The sequence below is a fragment of the Spea bombifrons genome, chromosome 9, assembly GCF_027358695.1.
Source record: "Spea bombifrons isolate aSpeBom1 chromosome 9, aSpeBom1.2.pri, whole genome shotgun sequence".
In the NCBI taxonomy this organism is placed as follows: domain Eukaryota; kingdom Metazoa; phylum Chordata; class Amphibia; order Anura; family Pelobatidae; genus Spea; species Spea bombifrons.
In genome coordinates this window covers 20,054,821-20,076,462 of record NC_071095.1, presented here as the reverse complement: position 1 = coordinate 20,076,462, position 21,642 = coordinate 20,054,821, and the positions used below count along the sequence as shown (strand labels likewise).

General features: G+C 38.6%; 2 protein-coding genes across 2 annotated transcripts; both read right to left on the bottom strand.

Moving 5' to 3' along the window:
* Positions 1–8,434: 8,434 nt before the first annotated feature.
* LOC128505244 (uncharacterized) lies at positions 8,435–10,468 on the bottom strand. The gene is made up of 2 exons (XM_053475553.1): positions 9,682–10,468; positions 8,435–9,393 (listed from the first exon to the last, which is right to left on the bottom strand). Exons 1-2 carry the CDS (start codon positions 10,307–10,309, stop codon positions 8,681–8,683), a joined length of 1,341 nt encoding a protein of 446 aa, XP_053331528.1. The 5' UTR covers positions 10,310–10,468; the 3' UTR covers positions 8,435–8,680.
* A 6,657-nt stretch (positions 10,469–17,125) lies between these two features.
* LOC128504324 (zinc finger protein 41-like) lies at positions 17,126–21,642 on the bottom strand. The gene is made up of 5 exons (XM_053474358.1): positions 21,421–21,642; positions 19,462–19,536; positions 19,132–19,258; positions 18,528–18,641; positions 17,126–18,021 (listed from the first exon to the last, which is right to left on the bottom strand). The coding sequence occupies exons 1-5, from the start codon at positions 21,640–21,642 to the stop codon at positions 17,126–17,128; spliced, it is 1,434 nt and encodes a 477-aa protein (XP_053330333.1).

Here is a 21,642-nt window from a genome sequence, read left to right as displayed (position 1 = left end):
TTGGAAACCAGCTACAGAGGAGACTCCTTGATTTAAACATGCCACCAACTAGGGACCTGTAGAGTAGTAGAGAAGAACTTCTGAATTATATGAGAGTATTAGAGAAATAACTTACTCCAGCGTCACATTGTTTATAAGCTAAGTGACATCTGGAACGTGGGTTCTACAGGACTATATTTTCTATAACTTTGCCCATCTTTGAGAATAATGAAGCTGTCTCCTTATCTCAGTGTTGGTTTGATCTGCTCTATTCGTTAGGGATGTACAGGAAAATTGATGAACCTCATGGACATGGAAACCCAAGGTTTATAAGATATATCAACACTTCACTGCCATGTTCATTTACGCCTAAATAGAAGGACCTAGAAAAGCACATTGACACTACAAAATACATGCAATAAATTATTTTATGTGCTAAACACCTTCTTCCAGAAGAATTAAGCATGGATTCATTCTTCGTCTTTACATGAGGAGCACTTTGAAGTTTGACACCAACCCGGACATTCCATTCAGTAACAGATGCTTTAATATGGACGGCACGATGGAGAGCTGGGCCCTCAATACACTAAGAGTTAAATATTTTAATGTTATTTTCTTTTTTAAGCATAATCCAAGATTATCAACTAAATCATGTCTAATGATACAAAATTGGGGTCAATATTCTTCTCCTGGGATTCCTCATAGCGTTGTTTTTAGGCTTTGTTTGTGTCTTACTATTTGGATTGAATACTGGGAGAGGATGATGGATTAGTGGAGGAGCTTTCCAGTAGAAGTGGTAGGCTGTGGTTTGCACCAATATGAAAACTGCCCTAGAATAAAAAGGCTGTCTGTGTTGACCTTGCTTTTTGATGGAAAAATTTGGGCTTTTGGCATTATTCAGAGTCTGGGTAAGGTCAGATATTATGAGTCATTTATCGGTCATTTATGCTGTATATATAATTCAACTATTTGAGGCAAAGCGTGATCCAGATTTGTATCAGGCTTATCCCTCTTGTCCCTTATGTTTGTTTTTATATGTAACACTCGTGTCTTACGCCTCATCTCATCTACTTTTCATTGTGTGATCTCCAGCCCTGCAGTGTATGATCTTGTGTATGCTCTGTCCTTAGTTTGACCTTGTTGTTCCTTAAGCATCTCCTTTGGTTTCCCATCAGTGCGTGTAATTTCTCTTACTATGACTTTTCCTGTCTTTCATAACCATAGGCTTTCTTTTCCTTGTTTTCTCCAGCCGCCTGCATGGCTTGAGATGTCTTGACCGCTAGTCATCATTCAAGAGCCATCTCCCCGAGACATCTTTTAAACCGGGCAAAAAAAAAGATCTCTAGATCTTTGCCTTCGTCTTAGGCCAGAGCAAGTTTTTTTGACTCAACAGATGCAGAACCTGTTACCACGCAGTTCTGCTTTACAACTTTGGATAAGTAAACTAAATCAAAAACACTTTAGTTATTTGTACAGCAGCCGATGTTTAATTTGGATACTTATAAGTATGTTGTTTTTATTTTCGCTTTGTTTAATAAAATACTTTGATTGTATTTGTAATTAGGTGTTTCTTATATGAATTATTGAAATTCCAAGGGAGGAGGAGGTGACAGAAACATTCGAATGCTTCAAGGGATTAAAAAACGTACAGGAGGGAAGTTTATTCAAAAGGAAGAGAAATGATAGAACGAGGATCTAAAACTAGAGGGTAAGAAGATTAGCTGTAATGTAAGGATGAATGACTATACCGAGAGGGTGGTAGAAAAGTGGAAGGGCCTCGTATTAGAAGTGTTAAGAGACAGTAAGGGAATGTAAAAGTGCAAGAGATAGGCATATGGTTTTCCTAAATCTAAGGTGGGACTGATTGCAGGGAAGAGGCTAGATTAAAAAATAATAAAGAAAACAATGCGGAATTAAGGAACAAGGATAAAGTATTTATTATTTTAATTTAAATTGCCTTAAACAGAAAGCAAGATACAAACACGTCTTAAAAAGCAAACTCATAGTAAGGTTACACAAGTAAAGGTTATGAATATCAAAGCTTCTACCGCCAATTTTCATTAATCAAGGAGTAAAATCAGTAACTTTGATGGATAACAACGGATATTGGTGAAAAATGGAAGGAACGTGATAAGATGTGTAGTATCATGAAGAGTATGTAGACCCACCACAAAGACTTTGCTTCCTGGGACAGTCCAAGTGATCAAGTGGGACTTCCTTGGGAAGTCAGTCCAAGTGATCAACCATGGTGTACATTGACGTGCTATATTACATATATGTTATTCCCAAGCAGGCTGAATTATGTTAGTTATTTCTTTTTTCACATTTCTTAAATGAATACATCTTACATGTATTGAAGTGCTGATGAAATTTCCCAAAATACCTCTGAAGTTAATATAATTTTACACACTAAGAACTATTGGTCTTCACACAAAGACAGAACGTTAAACTGTCTGTAAGCGCCATATTCAGTGTCTTTATTCCTTTTATTATGGTAAAGGATGTAACAACATCACAAACCGAGACCAGGATAAAAGCCAGGTATGTAATGATAGCATTGGGTCCTTCTACTACATAACAAACCATGGCAATAAAATGTAAACCGTTTAGGCTCAATAAACAGGTTATCGTTCTGATGGCGCGGACATGAAATTCTACACTGGAGAGACTGAAACCTCCGGCATTGTCCCGGACACGCTTCATGTGTCTGCAGAGAAACAGTACGCATGTCAGACCCGAACTGAAGAACAGGATAAACGCAACATGAATAATTATAACATTCACCGCAAGAGTATAGTTATAACAACTGTTCTTCAACATATTGTTCAGATAGATGCTACGATTAGAACAAGCACGTGTCGAATTCTGGGATGATATATTGACCGTATACCAATTCATGGAAATACTAAAGAAGACGCTCAAAAGTACAGATGAAAGGATAATCCACGGAACCACCTTGTGAAACATCCTTCTCAGGTAAATGTAGACTCTTTGGTTGATGTCAACGGTTTTAAGACAAAAGTGGACACAGAGCCAAGCAGAAAACCAGAGGTTGCAGGAAATCACAAAAAAGAAGAGAAACATAGAAACCTCTTCTTTTAATCGTCTAATATCTTCATTTGCCACAACTTTATTATAAGTGTACAGTATGACGTCCAGAAATGCATTCAGAACGCTCCACAAACTAACTCCACCGACTAGCTGTTGAGTTACACAAAGTCTCTTGTTCTTGAACCATTCCTTTAGAGTTACAACAAAAATGAATATGTTTCCCGGGACAGACATTATCAGAGCAACAAGGCCAATGATCTCAAGAACGTAAGCCATCTTGGACATGTAGAGATGCCCTACTGCTTCAGTCAGATTGCTCTAATATGTGAGCTTCATAAGCACGTTCTGCATTATATTGCATTTTTCTTGGCAGCTAAAATGGGAAAACTTCATATGCTTTGAATATGATTTATTCAAAATGCAAACTATATATTTGTTTGAAACAGGATAGCGGCTCGGTTAAGTGTGTAATAATAAATAATATCGAAGGGGGTTACGTAGCAGTATGGTGGTGCCCGTATTATTTAAACATTGCCCATTAGTAATGGTTCTAGGACGCCTCGTGGCTTTCACAGCTATAAAACCTCAAGTATAGTTGTGTGTCTGGCCAGGGAAGATGAAATTAATACTTAAAATAGGCAATCTTTGGATTTTAATCATTGAAAACATAGAGGGACACCTACTATCAGATAACTACATAAAATACGTTATTGTTAAGAGACTGCATTAACAAAACAAAGTTTCACATGAAAAATACAGTGTTAAAGAAGCACGGAGAAACTATTTCATTTTAAATAATTTTTAATATTTAGTTTTTAATTTCAGTTTCTTTTTTAATATAGAAACACAACATACAAGCACAGCTTACAGACTAAAGTAACAAAAATCACAAATTCAAGTTATTAAAATCAACTCTTTTACCGCCAATTACATTTGAACTCGAATATATTATATTTCCCTATAAAGAAAGCAAGCTCTTTCTAAACGATGAAACGTTATCATAGTGCTATCTTCCTAACATAATTTCTTGAAACAGGCAGTCAGAAAACGATTAAATATTTAAAAACTAACATTATACTGTAAAAATAATAAACTTGGGTAAGCACAAACAGAATCATGATGGAGTGTGGTCAAGCCGATGCACGGTGGAGGTTGGGTAGACCAACCACAAAGCTTATGCCTTAAGGGAAATATGGGGTAAATACGGTCCTGTGTCTTATCACAAAAAAATTAAAATAGATACCCGGGAATCGGAATACCTGGAAACTACCAATATCTCCTGATCTTTGGTTGAACCAAAGTTTTGGTTTTGTTCAATCATGTTGTAGAATATCAGGTTGTTAAGTTCAGACAGTTTCAATTAAAACGATGTACAATGACATTACTTATATATTTATGAATATTTACACAAAATACATGCAGTAAATGTACAGAAACGTCAGAAATATTGGCCTGCCCACAAAGGCAGAATGCCCAACTCTCGGCCAGCGCCTTATTCAGAGTCCGGTTTCCTTTAATTAGGGCAATGGGGGTAAGAATGTTACAAACTGACACTAAGACAAAACCTATGTGCATAACGACATCACCGGGTCTCGCGAACATATAAAAAGCCATGCCAATAAAATATCCGATATTTAGGAGCAATATGCAGGCTATTGTTCTGGCTGCATGGACATGAGCTTCGACGGTAGACAATCTGAATCCTACAGCATTGTCCCGGACATGTTTCACATGTCTGCAAAGAAAAAATATGGTGATGGAGGCTGAACTAAAGAACAGGATAAATGGCACACCGATGCCTGTAACATTCACTGTAGGGATATGGTAATGACAACAGTTCTTCGATGTATTATTCAGAGACACGTTTTGATTAGAATAGCCATGTGATAAATCCCGGGAAGGTCCACTGATCGTATACCAATTAGTAGGAATAGCAAACAAGAGACTGTCAAGTACAGATGCAAAGAGAATCCATGGAAGAATCTTGGGAAAGCTCCTTTGTAGATAAATGTAGACTCTTTGGTTGATGCCAACGGTTTTAAGGCAAAAGTGGACGCAGAGCCAAGTAGAAAACCAGAGGTTGCAGGACATAAAAAAATACATGAAAAACAAGGAAAAGTCATGTGTCAATTCATCAACGACGCTTGTTCTTTTCATGTAATCAAAAGCGGACATGATGATTTCAACGACTCCGTGCAAACCATTCCACAAGCTGATTCCACAGACCAGCTGATGAGTCACGCAAAGTCGTCTGTCCTTAAACCATTCCTTTAAAATCACAACAAGGATGAACATATTTTCTGGTATAGGAACAAACACCGCGATCAGTTCAACAGCCTTGTGAACATCCTCCATGACACTGGACATCCTTAGCATAAGAGAGCCCTACTGCTTTAGTCTGTCTGACTTGAGCTTAATACCCAGTTGTGCGCTCGTATTATAATGGGTTTTTTTTTCTTGGCGTCTAATGAGAAACCTTGGTTAGTTTGGATATTTTATGTATGCAAATTATATTTGCATGGAATAAGAGATAGAAACATGTTTAGCAAATAAACATACTTTAGATTAACAATTTAGAGTCCAAAAAACACCTCCTGAAAAAAACTTTCAAAATATATTTGTTAACTGGGTCCTACTTGTGTCTCATCCCGGAATTCATGGTAAAATAAAGTCACATTGTATCCTGAATTAGTGCAAACATTTTAAAGTTAAACTCCACCCAATACCATCTTCTCTACTGGGGGGGCTGGGTTTTCTCTGAGGACAATGTCAGAAGATGATTCTCATGTGCAAATTCAAGTATGAATCTATGCTCAACCACCAAAAAGCCTATCTATCGATGTACCTAAGACTGTCAAGCATTCACATCTTGCCTTGTACTTGTGGTAGGTCCAATCAATGTCTCACCGGTGCTTAACCCTTCATCTTTGTCCTTAGAGTCTATTATCAAGCACAATAGCCCAAATAACTTGAAATGGCTATAATCTCCATCGTGGCTTTCTTCGGGACAACATAATAGCTCTATGGTCTCGTTGCGATTGAGGAAGAAACTTGAGTGAAACCCCAATCAAGGGAAATATTAAATCCCAGCAATATGTGTAGATATATTGTTGCCACAAGCCTTTAACCTCTGGATTAAGGCTTGGTGAGACTTCAGATGCCTGTGGGGTTCAGGTTTCCCTAATTACCTTTAAATTGAGGACTCATGGAACAAGTTGGATGTGGAGGAGGCACCCTGCAAGTACAGACCCTAGTGAAGACCCACAAGGACAAGTTTCAGAAGAAGTAGGACTCCAGACTTAATCAGGACTTCTATTTTCACTGCTTTAAATACTTTATTGTTTCCTTTTAGTAGGGTTACAAAGGAGAGAACATGATAAAAGGAATTTATGCAAGCGCTTATATAAAAGCTTCTAGGTTCACTCCCTCTAAGAAGGAGTTAGAACAACAAAAACATTAGAAACCAAAGAGAGTTTGGGCTGCATCAACATGAGGATTCATGTTGGAACTAGAACTCTGAGCATCGCCCTTTATCCTTTTCATCTGTCAGTAGAGAAAGATGGCAAAAGTCTGAGTGGGACTAAAGGACACCAGGAAGGCCACCGATGATATTGTTCCATCTGTGAGATACGAGTTGAGATTTGGAATGTTCTTTTTGGAACTGAATGACACATTTAGTTGAGGCACATTATGGTTATTTGATAACATTTTTTCATGAATTAAACCACCGGGAGGCTAGCTAATGAGGGTCCAAGGACGGCCAGGATACGCACGCAGAGGAACATCTTGTTGAAGTGCCTTTGGAGAAAGATGTAGGACCTTTGGTTAGAACTTTCAAGCAGAGGTGCATATAGAGCTAGGTGCAAAACCAAAGTTTAGAAGACATTGCTGACAGAATAATTGTAAAACAGACCATTGTCCTTGGACTAGTACTACAAAAAAAGTATCTAGTGTCTGTTCATACCCAGTATATTCCAGGACTTCATGTAAAAGGTTGGAGACACTGATGAGTTAAACTGAATCTTGCTCCAGTTCAGTAGATTCACTGCCATAGTGAACATGTTGCCACTAACACAAGCTATTCACAAAGCTAAATGTATGGTTTTCACAATCACAGGCAGGCCATTATATGTTGCTGCTTCTTGGCTATAGCTTATATCCATTGATTCGTGTACGATGCAAATATGTGCACGGAATAGGATACTTTGGTTGATTACGACGATATGCAAAACTTCTCTCTACTCAGCTGGAAAGAAAAATTAAAATCACAAATGGAACTGTTTATTATGTACAGATAGGTAAAGCAAGGGCTGTATATTTATGTTGGTTTTGGCATAGTAATCCAATGACTTGGACATATTAAGGAGGCACCTTTGTCCTGGGATGCACCAACAGCCATCCACAAGATATCTGAGTTATGGGTTATCCAAAGCTATGTATTTATATATTTGATGGGCATTTAACGCTATTCTTCATGAATCACTGACTCCTTATGTTTTTCATAATGGAGGCTACCATATGGAGTGCAAACACAGCCTTTATCCACGTCATGCCGGTTCCTCCTCTGGAGTCGAATTGGAGCATGACTGCAGGTGTCACCATCTCTCTTTGATGTTGGCAGATGCTTTATTGATTTTCCTTACTAGCTCCAACTTTCTATCATAGCTTCTTCCTTATTATACTCTTCTCAGTACTCTCCAAACGCAAACAACTCCACTACAATTGGAAACCAACAGTTCTCCTGTCCTTAAATATTTCAGGGTAACGGACTTCTCTGTGAGACCTTCTCTACAATCTAGCGATACTCTCCTAAGCAGTCCCTCAACTTCTGTTTCATTCACCCTCAACCTATACATTGAGAATAAGCTTTCATGATCAGGGTCCTCATCTCCTTCTCTGCAAGCATCTAATAGCGCTAAACACTCCGCCGGTTGTTTATAATTCTATAGTGTAACAGCATTAATTTTACGCATTCTATAGGAAATCTTAATGATCCTAACTTTTTTTATCCTTTTTTTAAAAATAAACTTCATATAAAACAAAATTGTCTTGGAAAAAAAATCTGAAATATTATATGATGGATAAATGCTTTTGTTTCCTAAAAATGGTCCTTTATGCATTATTTATAATTCTTTTCACAGTTTCTTTTGCCGCAAATTAGGTTTGAATATTATTTTGACGCTTTTTTTCTCAACATATCCTTTGCGTTATTTTTCATCCATATCCCCTTGATATTGAATCTCAGACAGAAATAAGATATTCACAAGCAATGCCTTGACGTACATAGGGCCAGGATATTATGCTTTTTAAACAGATTAGAGATAAAAGACCATACAGAAAAACTACACCTGAAAATAAACAGATCAAATATTAATGTATTTTTCATTTAAATGACCCATTTTAAACATAATAAAAGGGACAACAAATATTATATTATTTTAGATATATAAAAAATGTTCAGAGGTTGAAAGAATGCAGAGCTTCAGTTCTGTTTCTCCACTTCGGTCAAGAGGTAGAAAAATGGTCCGATCACATATTTACTAAATGTCTGTAATATTAGTTTATTATAAATTAATAATAAAATAAATAAAAAAGTTAAGTCGAAACCAAAATTATTTGGCATACAATGGCATAACTCAAGATAAACCATTTATTTTCTTCTTTTATTGGAAAACTGTCCACGAACAAGTCTTCTCCTTCGGTTTTGAGTTGGACCTTTTTGGTGTTCAGGTGACTGACAGAAGAGGTAATGTGATGAAGCCACAGGGGTATCAGTCTTAGCGAGAGAGTTTTCACCAGCGACGGTGGAGGTCTGAGCTAAGGGATGCTGTAAATTTTGTCCGTCTTTACATGTGTCCATTGGACTAAGTTTGGTAACTAAATTATTCACTGTGCTGACCAACTGGGAAAGAATTTCATTCTTCTGCTCCTCCACCATTAGGTGTTCACGATGAAGAGTCAACAAGAGATCCATCCTTTCTGTATGGTCACGTCTAAATTCTCTAAGTTCTTGACGTACGGCATGTAATTGCCGTCTCATGGTTCTGCGAAATGCCTCCTGGCTTTGATGAAGAAGGTGGTCCATCTCAGAAGGTGCATGTCCTTCAGACTGGCGTTCTACCCACTGACAAGATGCGGCCATTCTTTCCTTATGTTGTTGACCACCTTGTATAGAAGGCCCTTCTAATTCATCCATGCTTTCTTCCTCATTTGTATGGAAGGCTGGCCATATTGCGTTTTCCGACTCTGGTTTTAGCTTGGTTGGCATCTGTGTTTCGGGATAAAATGGCACTTCTGAAGTTGTAGTTTCTTCAGGAGTCAGCGTACCTTCTGGTGAAGCATTTTCATGAGGAGACCAATGGCCTGCAAAAAAATATAAAAATACACCCTATTAAACTATAGAAATTAATTACATTTCCCATATTGTCTTGATATTGTTTAGTGCACTAATAAATATGATTTCACATACCCTTATTTAGAAATGGGCTAGCCACTTGAATAGCATGATGTATGGATTAAAATGAGGACTAGATTCCTAGATCATTTTGTGTACATCGTGATGTTGGATGTGGTCACTCATTAGATGGAGGGCCCATGCTTAGACTATTACTTGAACATGCACACAAGAAATTACCTAAAAGCCACAAATACCTGGACATTCATATGTGCAAGGATTTGCAGAATCAATTAGACCTGGTATTCCTTCAACAAGAGGACATATAACTGCTTTTATCTTTTCTTCCCAGTCTGCATAGTACACACTCAAGGACTGACGCTTTCCAGCAAGGCGCCAGTGCTTGCTCATTTTAGCCCTCACAAAGCGCTTGCAGTCGGCAAACCTTTTCTTGCATGTGTCCACGTTCCTAACGCTTACTCCCAGACCATTGATGGATTCTAGAATGCCGCGCCAGATTCTTTTTTTCTCAAAACTTGACGTCCTTGATGCATCTTCCCCATACAGCTTTGGATAGTTCTCCAGCACCTTTGTAACTAGAACATCATTTTCCTCCTCTGTGAATTTTATGTTCCTCAGCCTGTCCCTGCATGATGCAGCTGCGCTAGTTCCCTGTTCAGGGTCACAAAAGGTTGACTTCTTTGGCCAAAGCTGGCGGTTCCCTCTTGGACTTGGTTGCTTCTTCCCTTGCCATTGGGACCTCTCTTTGCCTTTGCTATTCCATACCTCCCGGGGCACCATACCATCGTGTTGATGTAACATAGACCCATCCACAACAGTCCTCTGCTCTTGTAATCCACCTATCACGCTCCACTCCTCTGCCATGACTATCACTCCATATTACCTAATATTACGTTCTTATGTGTAAATTTACAGATATAGGACCGTTACACATATACAGTCTGTATATACCTACGCACATATTATTCATTTCTGAACAACCGAAAGTGTAAACTGTAGATTGTTAACTACACCAAAAGCCTTGTGTATCATCTCATATCTCCAGAGCTGTAGGGTCTTTGTAGCCAATCAGTGACTTCTGGGGACAAATCTTCGCAGAATCATCAGGAAAAAAAAATCCTGTTTTAGTAGTTGGGCATATTTTCTGGAGTTGATTTTGGATTTTATTTATTTTAGCTTGAAGTTACTTTATTTTGGATTAATACCATAGTATAGCGAGATAAGACACCTAAGGCAGAAACACACAAAATAATGTCAAAACGGTGACATGTCCCTGGGAAAAGAATCCATCAGAAACTGCCTGTGTTATATAAATATTACACAATAATGTTAGTAATAATAATATTATGGCTTATTGTTCTCACGTTCAAAATAAAACTTCTCTACTGTACTTCCTTGAATTTATGGATTACTAACACTTCAGGAAAGAAATGAGGCTTATGAACCGGTGGAGATATCCCTACCCCGATCTGTTTTATTTGTTTTTAACAAGGATTCATTCGGCGCCCAACTAGTCGGCCCATTGTCCCTGATGTAAAGACTCAGACCGTAATCAGTCGTTGGTCTCGTCTTAGATTCAGGAGCCATACGTCTATCCCATACATGTTTAAATTCCCTCGCTGAATTAACCTCTAACACCCCTGCCTGGTTTTTCCCTCTCATTGCAATTATATTTTGCATATCTGTGTCAGGTGATCACACCATTTCATTCCCCGCGCCCTACATTACCAAAGTTAAAATCACTACCTACCTCCTGCAGCTAAACCCTTTTGTCTATCAGCTTCAGGGAGGTGGAGGATTCACTTGACCAATGCAAATAGAAGCTCAGAGGATTGTGGGACTTGTAGTCTACAGGCTTCAAACAAGCCTAGACACTGAGGAAGCAGAGAACTACTACTCCCAGCGTGCCTTGCAGCAGGGAGGTTTACATGACACAGCCACTGACCATTCAGTGCCTGAAATACTTCATTCATCTGTTTGTTTGATGAAAGCAATGAGGCCAATTTACATGTTTAACCCCTTCAGGCCAGGGAGTTTTCATAACTAAAGGACCTAAGTATTTTTATAAATCACTGCACAGCCCAGTGCTATAAAACCTGATTATATTATTATGAATATCTAAAATTCATTCAGTATAAAAACGTTCAGCATTTTATTTGACCAAACGGGGGCAACTTTTGTTTTAGGGGGTATGGTTAGAGGCAGGGCACTTTGGTCCTACTAATAACTTACTTATAACTAAGAAAAAAATACATTGTACTTATACAATGTTATTTGTAGACACGTCGTCTGTTGTTTATAAACACGTTATATCGCAAAAACAAAAGGTTACAATCTAAAACTAGAGGATCGGAGGATTTGATGTAATGTAAGGAAGATTTTACTTTACTGAGAGGGTGGTAGATAAACAGCTTTCCAGCAGAATTGGTGAAGGAATTTAAACATGCATGGGATAAGCATATGGCTTCTGATTCTAGGACTAGACCAAGAGATAATTAACCCCTTCTATACATGAACCGGTACATCCCTAAAAACTGCACTTAAAAGTCCCTTAGGACGTACTAGTATGTCCTGAATTTTTGGAAATCTGGGGCTGTATTTCTCCCTTCAAATCACTCTTAGCCACAGACATACAACTCTTGTCCATACTGAACACTCTTAGTCACACTGACGTACAATCAAACACACATACCTCTCTCTTTCAAACCACACAGTATTCTCACATGCTGATCACTCACACCGCTGTGGTTATGGTTTGTCAATGCCAAAACAAAGCATATCCTAGTGGCATATTATATGTAATATGCAAAAACACCACTAGATGGCAACGTGCCCAAGCCAAAGAAAGACGTTAATGCCTGTGATGAAGGCATGTTGGTGTAAGGGTTAATATGTTGGTTTTCTGTTATTCTCTGTATAAAAGCATAACACGAATTGCTGATTATTATCCATGCATTTTGATCTGGTTAATAAACCATATGCATGATTTAATCCTTTGAGTGAAAGTGTCATCCTCGAACCTGTTAACCCCTGCCTGTCCACACAGGCGTTTACAGTGATTTTCAGACTTTTCTGAAGATTTTCAAGGATTTTGGTACAGAATATAGTTACTCAAATAAGAATGTAAAAATTTAGTAGAACTAGTAAATCTTTTCTGATTAATGAACATAGTCATGCATTTCATGTCTTTTTATTATATATTTTATTTACTACTTTGACTTTTTTTCTTAATTTATTTGATATTTCCTCGTAGGTAAACCTCACTAATAATATATCTGTTTATTGAACTCTATGCGAATAGTTAATTGTAGATATTAAAGATTAGTAAATTTTTCCTTTCTGGTTATGAGGTCAAGATGACCTCATAGTTCTTAGTAATAAATTAACCACAGATCTAGAGCTGTGTTAATGTAATACATGTATAACTTAACTCCAAATTTTGATTTGAAATGCCATTAAGCAGGTGTATTTACTATAATGAACTGTAAAATATAGGGCTTGTGAAAGTTTTTGTAGGAGTCAACAAAAGAAATACGAAATACAGGAAGAAGTCATTTTGAACAAAGAAGGAGATAAGGAGTATGGGTTAATAGGTGAACAACATAAATCTTACACTTTTAAAAAAGACTGAAAATAAGAAGGGTAAGCTGAAAACACACTGAACAATAGGAGAAGAGATATGACATATTTGACATAACCAGACAAGTGGAAAAAAGCCAACTTGAGAACAAATAATGAAGGTAGGTAGGAGAATATAATAAATCCTGGATGTAGGTAGTTATGGCTATGATGTACTATTTTCTACGTCCCTCACTGACTTCTTCTGTATCACACCTATTACACCTATTAACCTGAAAAAACTACAAAGCATGAGACGGAGTTAGGTCGGCTATTGATTCAAGTAACCCCGTAGATATCTGTCTCCATAACCAAGAAGTTGAACTCCAAAAATATAACTTGGCTATTCATGGATACCAGAGCTGCCCGAGGACACTAAGGCCAACTTTAAGTTTGGTTTTAAGTCTCCATTCTAACAGTAAGCCTCTCCATCTTTCCCTCTACCTTTTCATAAGGCCATCTGCTTTTCCAATCTCATTTTGCATGGACGTAAGGTAATTTTACCTCCAAGTCTGCAAATTAGAAGTGGTAGTGCTGGAACAACATGAAATATTGAGGTTCTCCACTGACCATCTACCTATCAGTGAAAATTGATGATGGTCTGTGGTTTTGTAGCTCCAACATGACCGCCTTGCAATGTTTTGATCCAGAGCACTTCAATATCATATTATAACCTGGCATTTTGCTTCGTTACACTCCAAGATGGCTGGATGAGACACCGCAAGGTGGCTGGACAGGACACCACAAGATGGCTGGACAGGACACCACAAGATGGCTGGACAGGACACCAAAAGGTGGCTGGACAGCTAAGGAACCTCTTCAATTTGTACACAGTAATTATTTTCTGTCTATTTGTCGTATATACGTATATATTACCTAATGTTAAGATGTATAGTAACTATATATATATATATATTTATATCACCTTTAATATTGAATAAGGAGTCTTCCTGTTTATGTATACCAAGTAATACAGATCCATTAAACCTTACAGCCAGGTAGATTGACTGTTTTATTATGCAAATAATATATTCAGTGTTTGCCAGAGGTCACCATCAGAATTACTTTTAATGTGACTTCAGTCACCAAAATTTAAGAAGGCATTAATGACAGTAATACATTTATCAGACATGTTTTGTAGCCACTTATAACCATCCTCTTTTCTTAGAAATACCCTGTACTCTACAATTCTGGCTCCTGCCCGCAAAATAACGGACCAGCCGTACCTGTTGTCTATGACTTTGGAAATGCAGAGAAGACAACAAACTACTATTCACCAAATGGAAGAGGTGAGACTTGTTCATTTCCAAAGTAACAGCAGTCAGCTATAAAAGTAAATCAGCAAAGCTTCTGGTAAACACATAAACGGGAGGCCTTTCACATCCAGCCATCAGACGCGCTGACGACATTAGGTGGCCATCGGCCTTAAAGTGCAAAGGCCACCTGGTGTTGTCTGCCATGACAATATCCCCATAGATGTCTTTGTGTTGTCCTTGAATATACAGAGATGAAGGGTTCCTTATTGTTCCTGCATGCATGTACCTCAGCGCACTCAACAAAGCATAATGACGCAAGTTGAAGAAGGTGCACAACATGCATAGAGCATTCAATGCGACGCCCAACATTTCTAATAAAGAACCTTGAAGGGTGTAACATGGCAACCACTTGGTCTGCTGCCTTTGGCTTTGGACTTGGTGTTTATCTTGGTTTGGATCTTTGGTTTATTTGACCTTGGCTTGTTCCTTGGACTCGTCTTTCAGATTATTCCTTTGTGCATTTGCTTCTCATGTTCTTCCCCTGCATACGGGACCCATGGCACATCTCTTTTATCAAAGCCTTAAATTAACCCCCTGTAATAGTTTGTGGAACCCAATAACAGTTGTACAGCCTAGAGGTCTTGTGGAAGATGCTACTCTGGAATAGAAACCTCAGAAGACAGATGTTAAAGTGTCTGCTCTGTGGGTCCTCAAGGTTCTGGTGTCAAGAATCAGTTGTGAAGTAGTTTGAAATGAATATTTCAGGAACACCCTGAAAGTGTCATTGTTAAATCCTTACACAAATCCATTGGTTTTCACAGGAGAGTTTGAAGCTGGTTTTATCCAATTCCGTGTGTTTAATAACGAAAAAGCCGCCATCGCCCTGTGTTAAAGTTCGAGGATGCAATTCAGAACATGTGAGTGTGACTGTTATAAATGCATATTATCTATGAAGGGAAACAAAGAAATGCTGTCTCTGGTTTTAATATGGAGAAAAAATTACAATTCAGAAGCCTGGTTAGAGGAGTGGATACTATGGAATAAATATATTTCCCTATAGGCCTCAAGTTGGATGAAAACACATTAGATCTTCACTGCTTACATTTAGCACCCAAGTATGCATATCATGACAGGTCCACCAACAGTGTTCTTACAATGAGAATTTGAAGGGTTGGTAGATGATGAAGTTTGTAGCCTAAATAATGTTGACAAAAAAAAGTTTGGATCAGCATACAATATACTATATTCTTTACCGGGAAGGAACCACACAGGAACCCCATGAAACTTAGAAAACATTCCAGAACCCCAATTCCCATAAGTGTATTTACAAGTAAAAAAAACATAGAGAAGAGCCCCTCCATGCAGCGCATGCCAAGGACAATCACCTTCCTGCCCCCTTTGTCAGCCTTCTCCTTTCTGTTATTGCATGTGAATGTTGAATATAACCTTATTTTCGTAGCATTGTATCGGAGGTGGAGGATTCCTCCCTGAAGCAAATCCTAAACAATGTGGAGACTTTACATCCTTTGACTGGGATGGCTATGGAACATACAGAGCATGGAGTAGCAGCAAAGAAATTACAGATGCTGCTGTGCTGATCTTTTATCGTTAATATAAAAAAATATGGAATAAATGTATTTTCCCTTGACAGACAAAGTTGTTCCAAGCCTCGGAACATCTGTCATTGTATTCTTGTTTTTATTCTACTTAATGCAGGATCTTCTAAGATTCAAGAATTTTCACTTTGCCACATGACAATAAAGCATTCCCAAAAATGTTTCATTTGTATTTGGCAAAAAAAGTGTTAAATTCAGCACAGCAGGTGGAACAGCACCTTTAACAATGTTTGTTCATTCAGCTCATTACCCACCTTTGGTTTATCTTTGATTAGGATGAAGTATTCATGAATTAGTCATTAGGGGCAATCAAAATTCCTAAAAGATCATCTCTCTTTAATAGGACCATATACATTTTGCCAGCACAGCCTCTATATTGAGCCTTCCTCGTACCTGGATGCAGCGTTATTGGATATGATGTCAGTAGGTCCTTAGCCAAAATACGCCATTACTTGTGGCCTACTCTTCTCTGGATTAGATATATAACGTTAAGTGACTTTCAAAAGGATTAAAAAAAAAAAAAAGAACAAAAACAATATAAGAAAAAACACCAATATATATTTAGTTTTAACACTTTTGTTGGAGGAAAAATCATTATGTTCATTAACAGTACAGTATCCTAGTGTTATGGGACGACACGTTACATAGTTGTCACAAATAAATTAATGTCTTCAACCAGCTTGCTCACAAGCTGGCGTTAGGACATACCATGAAGAAAATGAATTGCACTCTGACCCAGACCTGTCACCATATCACGATATAGAAGATATAGTATTGTCCAACTCAAAGCCCAAGGTCCATGTTCTGCCATCAAGCATCCGTACAACAAATTTGCCTTGAAACCCCAAAAGTTCCATTAAGTTACATCAATATGATAGCTCTAGCCCCCATTCATGGATGGTATAGGTCACTTAAAAACCTCTTTGTTGTTGGAGAAATACAATGTATGTTGAGATGTTTAAGAGGTATAAGAATTGTTCAGTCCAATAACATAAGAAGCTCAATCTCAAGTTTTTGTGATTCATATGTTTGGTCATCACCTGACTCGATGGGCTTTTCACACGACTGGCTTCCTAGAGAAGCTGATATTTGAGAACTTCAGACGTTTTGTCACACAAGCCTGTAAAACTAGGCTTCTCGTTTGGTCGTATTCCTCAAAAAAGTTGTGCTTGAGACATCCTGGCAGCCCATCATACCACCTGACTTGCAGGGTTTCTCATGTGAATGGTCTGATGTCTAACAAGATGTGAACTCCGAGAGAAGGACTTCCCGCATTCAGCACACGTGAAGGGCCTCTCTCCAGTGTGGACCTTCTGATGCCGCACTAGGTGTGAACTGTGACCGAAGCACTTCCCACACTCAGTGCAGAGATATGGTTTCTCACCAGTGTGAACCCTCTGGTGTATTATCAGATTCGAACTACTAATAAACCTTTTGCCACATTCGTTGCAAACATAGGGTCTTTCACCAGTATGGACACGTTGGTGCATCACCAGATAAGATCCACTGATAAAACTTTTGCCGCACACTTTGCACATATGAGGTCTTTCCCCCGTGTGTGTCCTCTGGTGTATAATAAGACTGGCTTTCTGAGTAAAACTCTTGCCGCACTCTTTACATATGAAAGACTTGGCTTCTGTTTGAATTTTTCTATTCGCCATCGGCTTAGAAATATGTGGAATGTGCCTCCGACGTTCTGGGCAAGCGTACGGATTGTCTTCTGTTTGGACTCCTTGATAACTGGTAGAACTGTAATTTCTACCACGTTTGTTTATGAGGCTTTTCTGTCCTACGTGTGTTGATTGATGAATAAGAAAAAGTGAATGTTCTTTAAAGGTGTCCCCACATACACTGCAAGCGTACGTTTTGGTGCAGATGTTTATGCAGCTTTCTGAGGTTTCCTGTTGTTCCCCGTTGGCTGGAGTATAGTCATCACTTGTGGAGCTCCCTTTTTGGTATAAAACAGTTTCTTCAGGACCATTTTTCTTGTCAATTTCCTTTACCTTGTTACATCTTAAAGGAATTACACGCTGCTCCTCTCTCCATGGTAAAGAGGAAGAATCTCTTTTGTTTATAATGTTATTACCTGTAAAACAAAGACAAAAGTAAGCAAAAGATGACTACAATATTTTCCAGTCCCGGTAGTAACCACAAATTACTTTTAACCCAACTTCTGCAAAGGGGTTTATTTTCAATATGACGTGGTATTTGTATAGCTGGTTAAAGGTCCAACTTTATGGGATTGGCAACCAAAGGCGGTAGGGTTCTACTTTTCATATTACGTCTATGGCGAGCTGCATGGTTCAGATGAAGTCATAATTAAATATTTTCTTCTGGGTTTAGATAAAAGCTCAAATTTCCACTGCAGTCAGAAGGGCCTCAAGTTTCTAAAGCCCTGTGATATGATGCGGGCTAGAGACCAATAAGTAATGGCTGTCAAATTTCCCAAAATGAACGATTTTTTGAGGGTACTTGCGATTCTAAACTTTAGAACTTACATGCAGGCTTCTTTTAAGAACCATAAATCTTCTACCAGACAGATGTTTAGTCATCAACCCATGAGCTAACTGTAAAGTGCTTCACGCCTCTTACCCGATGAATTACAGATGCGGTGTCTCCTCTTCTTAGTGTATAAATCGCTGATCACACATAACTCTTCTCCTCGATGAATCCTAGGTACAATCTCAGGTTTCACATACAGATAACCTAATAATAAGAAGGAGATGGGAGTCATAGTTAACAATCCTGAAGAAAGTTACATCTTTATAATTCATATGACACATTTTGTTTTAGAAAATATGCAGGGCCTTCATGGTTCTTGTGTAGTCTAAACATCCTAATAAATTAATATGCAACAAAAGAAGATTCCTAGCTTTATGTCTTCTCTTGAAGAAGAGCTGAAGAAGCTCAGATGATAACATTAGAAATAATTACTACTTTTTTAATTTATCTTTTGCAAATGGTTGTCCTTTAGTACATACCACCATTTACAGGCAGAACTTCCACAAACATTCTTGCAGACATGGTCCTTTAGAAAACAAAATGGCTGCCTTTAGCTTTTGTGTAACACTTTAAATATATACTAGCTTGCAGTTACATACATCCAAAAAGAATAGTAGCAGTTAAAGCGCACACACATACGGTAATTCCGGAATTCACAGGAAAATCATTTCACTTTTTACTGAGTTCGTCTCACCCACTAAGTTGGGACGCTGGTGAATTTTCGTTTTGACATTTCCGTTGGGCTCTTTTTGTCGATCTTCCAGAGAGTCCAGCTCTTCCACAGAGAAACAGACCGTGACGTCACCAGATTTAATCGATTCCTGGAAATCGAGAGTAATACAGGTTCATTCCGCCACGTTTTCAGCTGTAATTCTCAACTTACAGAACTACAAGTAGTTTGAAAATACAACATTTCAAAAACATGGATGCCCTTTATTTAATATTTTAATACAGTATATTTGAACCAACAGTCTCTGGAATCACATACGGTGGACAGATATGTAGATTTTAAGAATGCAGTTACCTGCATGTCCCCTTGCTTGACATCAGAGTCATCGCTGGAATCTGACCCCCATTCATCCATAAGAACGCAGGGTTTCTGCCAGGTACATATGAGATAAAGAACATTAAGAAGGTGCAAATTAAGGGGCATATAGGATAATGTACTACAGGCAATACAAATAGCTATAGCCAAGTCACAGTGTTGTGTTAGAAAGCCACCAAAAGCTACACAAATATTTTTACTTTTGGTAGAATTTTCTTTTCTACTCTTCTTAAAGTTCATGTTACCACCACCACCACATTCTCATAAATGTCTTCCCATAATGCATTCCCTTCCCATGTGATATTATTTCATATTTGTCTCATCCCTGCTCCTCCATACTAACGTCCTGTCATCATACCCATTCACATGCCATCATTCGTACTATTATCATTCTTCAGAGTCAGCCTTTTAGCTACCAAACTACCAGAATTATTCCAACTCTGGTAAAGAAGGTTCAATTAGTCCCAATCAGAAAAAGAACTGATGGGGCAGTGCGCTAGAATAAAACATGAGTTGGCACCTTGACCCACGGAGATGTCATAATCAACATTTGTGCTGTTTGTTGCATAAATATAAGAATTAGTAACATTTTATTATTTTGTTTCCAGTTCACCTTCTATACTGTTCTCTGCTCCTCTGAAACCACTCAATGGCTGTGATCCCATTCCCATAGCATTCATGGCCAGCCATCCTCCCACCATGCCAGTCATCCTAGCCTTTCTGACAACTGCAGTCCTACACGCTATTATCTCTCCATCTTTTCACATCTGACTTTTCTCCATGCCTATTCTTATTTCCTATTGTTCTTTGTGTCTCTCCAACCTTCCCTTCAGGTGCAGGGTTAAGCAAAGTATCTGTATCCGGATACCAGTGTCTGTGACAATTTGGAAGTCATTGCTGCTACGCACATGAATATCATCTTTCTATATCAAATGCATCCACTCTGCTGCTTCAGTGCCTGATCTACTACCTCTCACCTGGTTTTGCAGATATCCCCACCATCCCTTAGACCATACCCCCAACTGTAAGGGCAGCGTATGTGTGTGTATGGACAGGTGTGTGTAAAGGCAGTGTATGTGTATGTGTGTGTAAAGGCAGTGTATGTGTGTGTAAAGGCAGTGTATGTGTATATGTGCTTGTTTATGGGCAGGTGCGTGTAAAGGCAGTGTATGTGTATATGTGTGTTTATGGGCAGGTGTGTAAGGGTCCTGGGAGGGAGGCTAACATTAGCCTTTTTTTAATTAAAAAAAAATGTCTGCTGTTGTTGACTACTCTTCCAATGATACTCAGTCAGCATTATGGTGGACACCTGGCAGGCTGAGAATCATAGGAATTGTAGTTCAAAGCTAGCCTCTGCAGCTTTACTGTTGACTGCACTTCCCATGATGCTCAGCCAGCATCATGGAAGCAGTATGTCTGGGTGAGCCTCATGTGAACTGTAGTTAACAGCAGATGATACGACAGGTGTCAGTTGTGAATTGAAACTACCACGATGCCTAGTGATGTGGACGCCTGGCTGGCTGAGCATCATTGGAATTGTAATTCACAGCTAACATCTACTGTTAACTGCACCTCCCACGATGCTCAGACAGCATCATGGTAGTAGTATGTCTGCCTGAGCCTCATCGGAATTCGATGTGTTCTTTATTTTTAATATGCATGACTGTGCTGACAAAAATGTAGCCTGTTTTAAGTAGCGATGCAAGCGCGGCATTGTAAAGTGCAATTGTATCGATGAGTTCCGTGACAGAGATTAAAAAAAAAAAAGTGTCCCTCTTTCACATTTTGAAATGTTGGGAGGTATGCTCAGACATCTATACTCCCTGCTGCATTCCTTCATCTTTCACAGCTGTTTTTTGCAATGCATCTGTCACCAATTCTCATTCATACGCCTCGTTATCAATCTGCTGCAAATCTCAACCCAAACCCCTGCCTTACCTGCGCTATTAATTTACGCTGCTCATCAACACATTTAGGGATCTTCAGACCTCTGAACACAGGAGGAGGGGAATTCATAGGGAATGAAGGGGTAGAAAGGGACCTTTGGAACCGATTGGCTACTGGAGGAGGCTGTGCGGTGCAAAGGCTTCTGGGAATTGTAGTTTTACGGCTTATCGGTAAGCATTCCATCTGGCTGATGTGAACTACAACTCCTAGCAT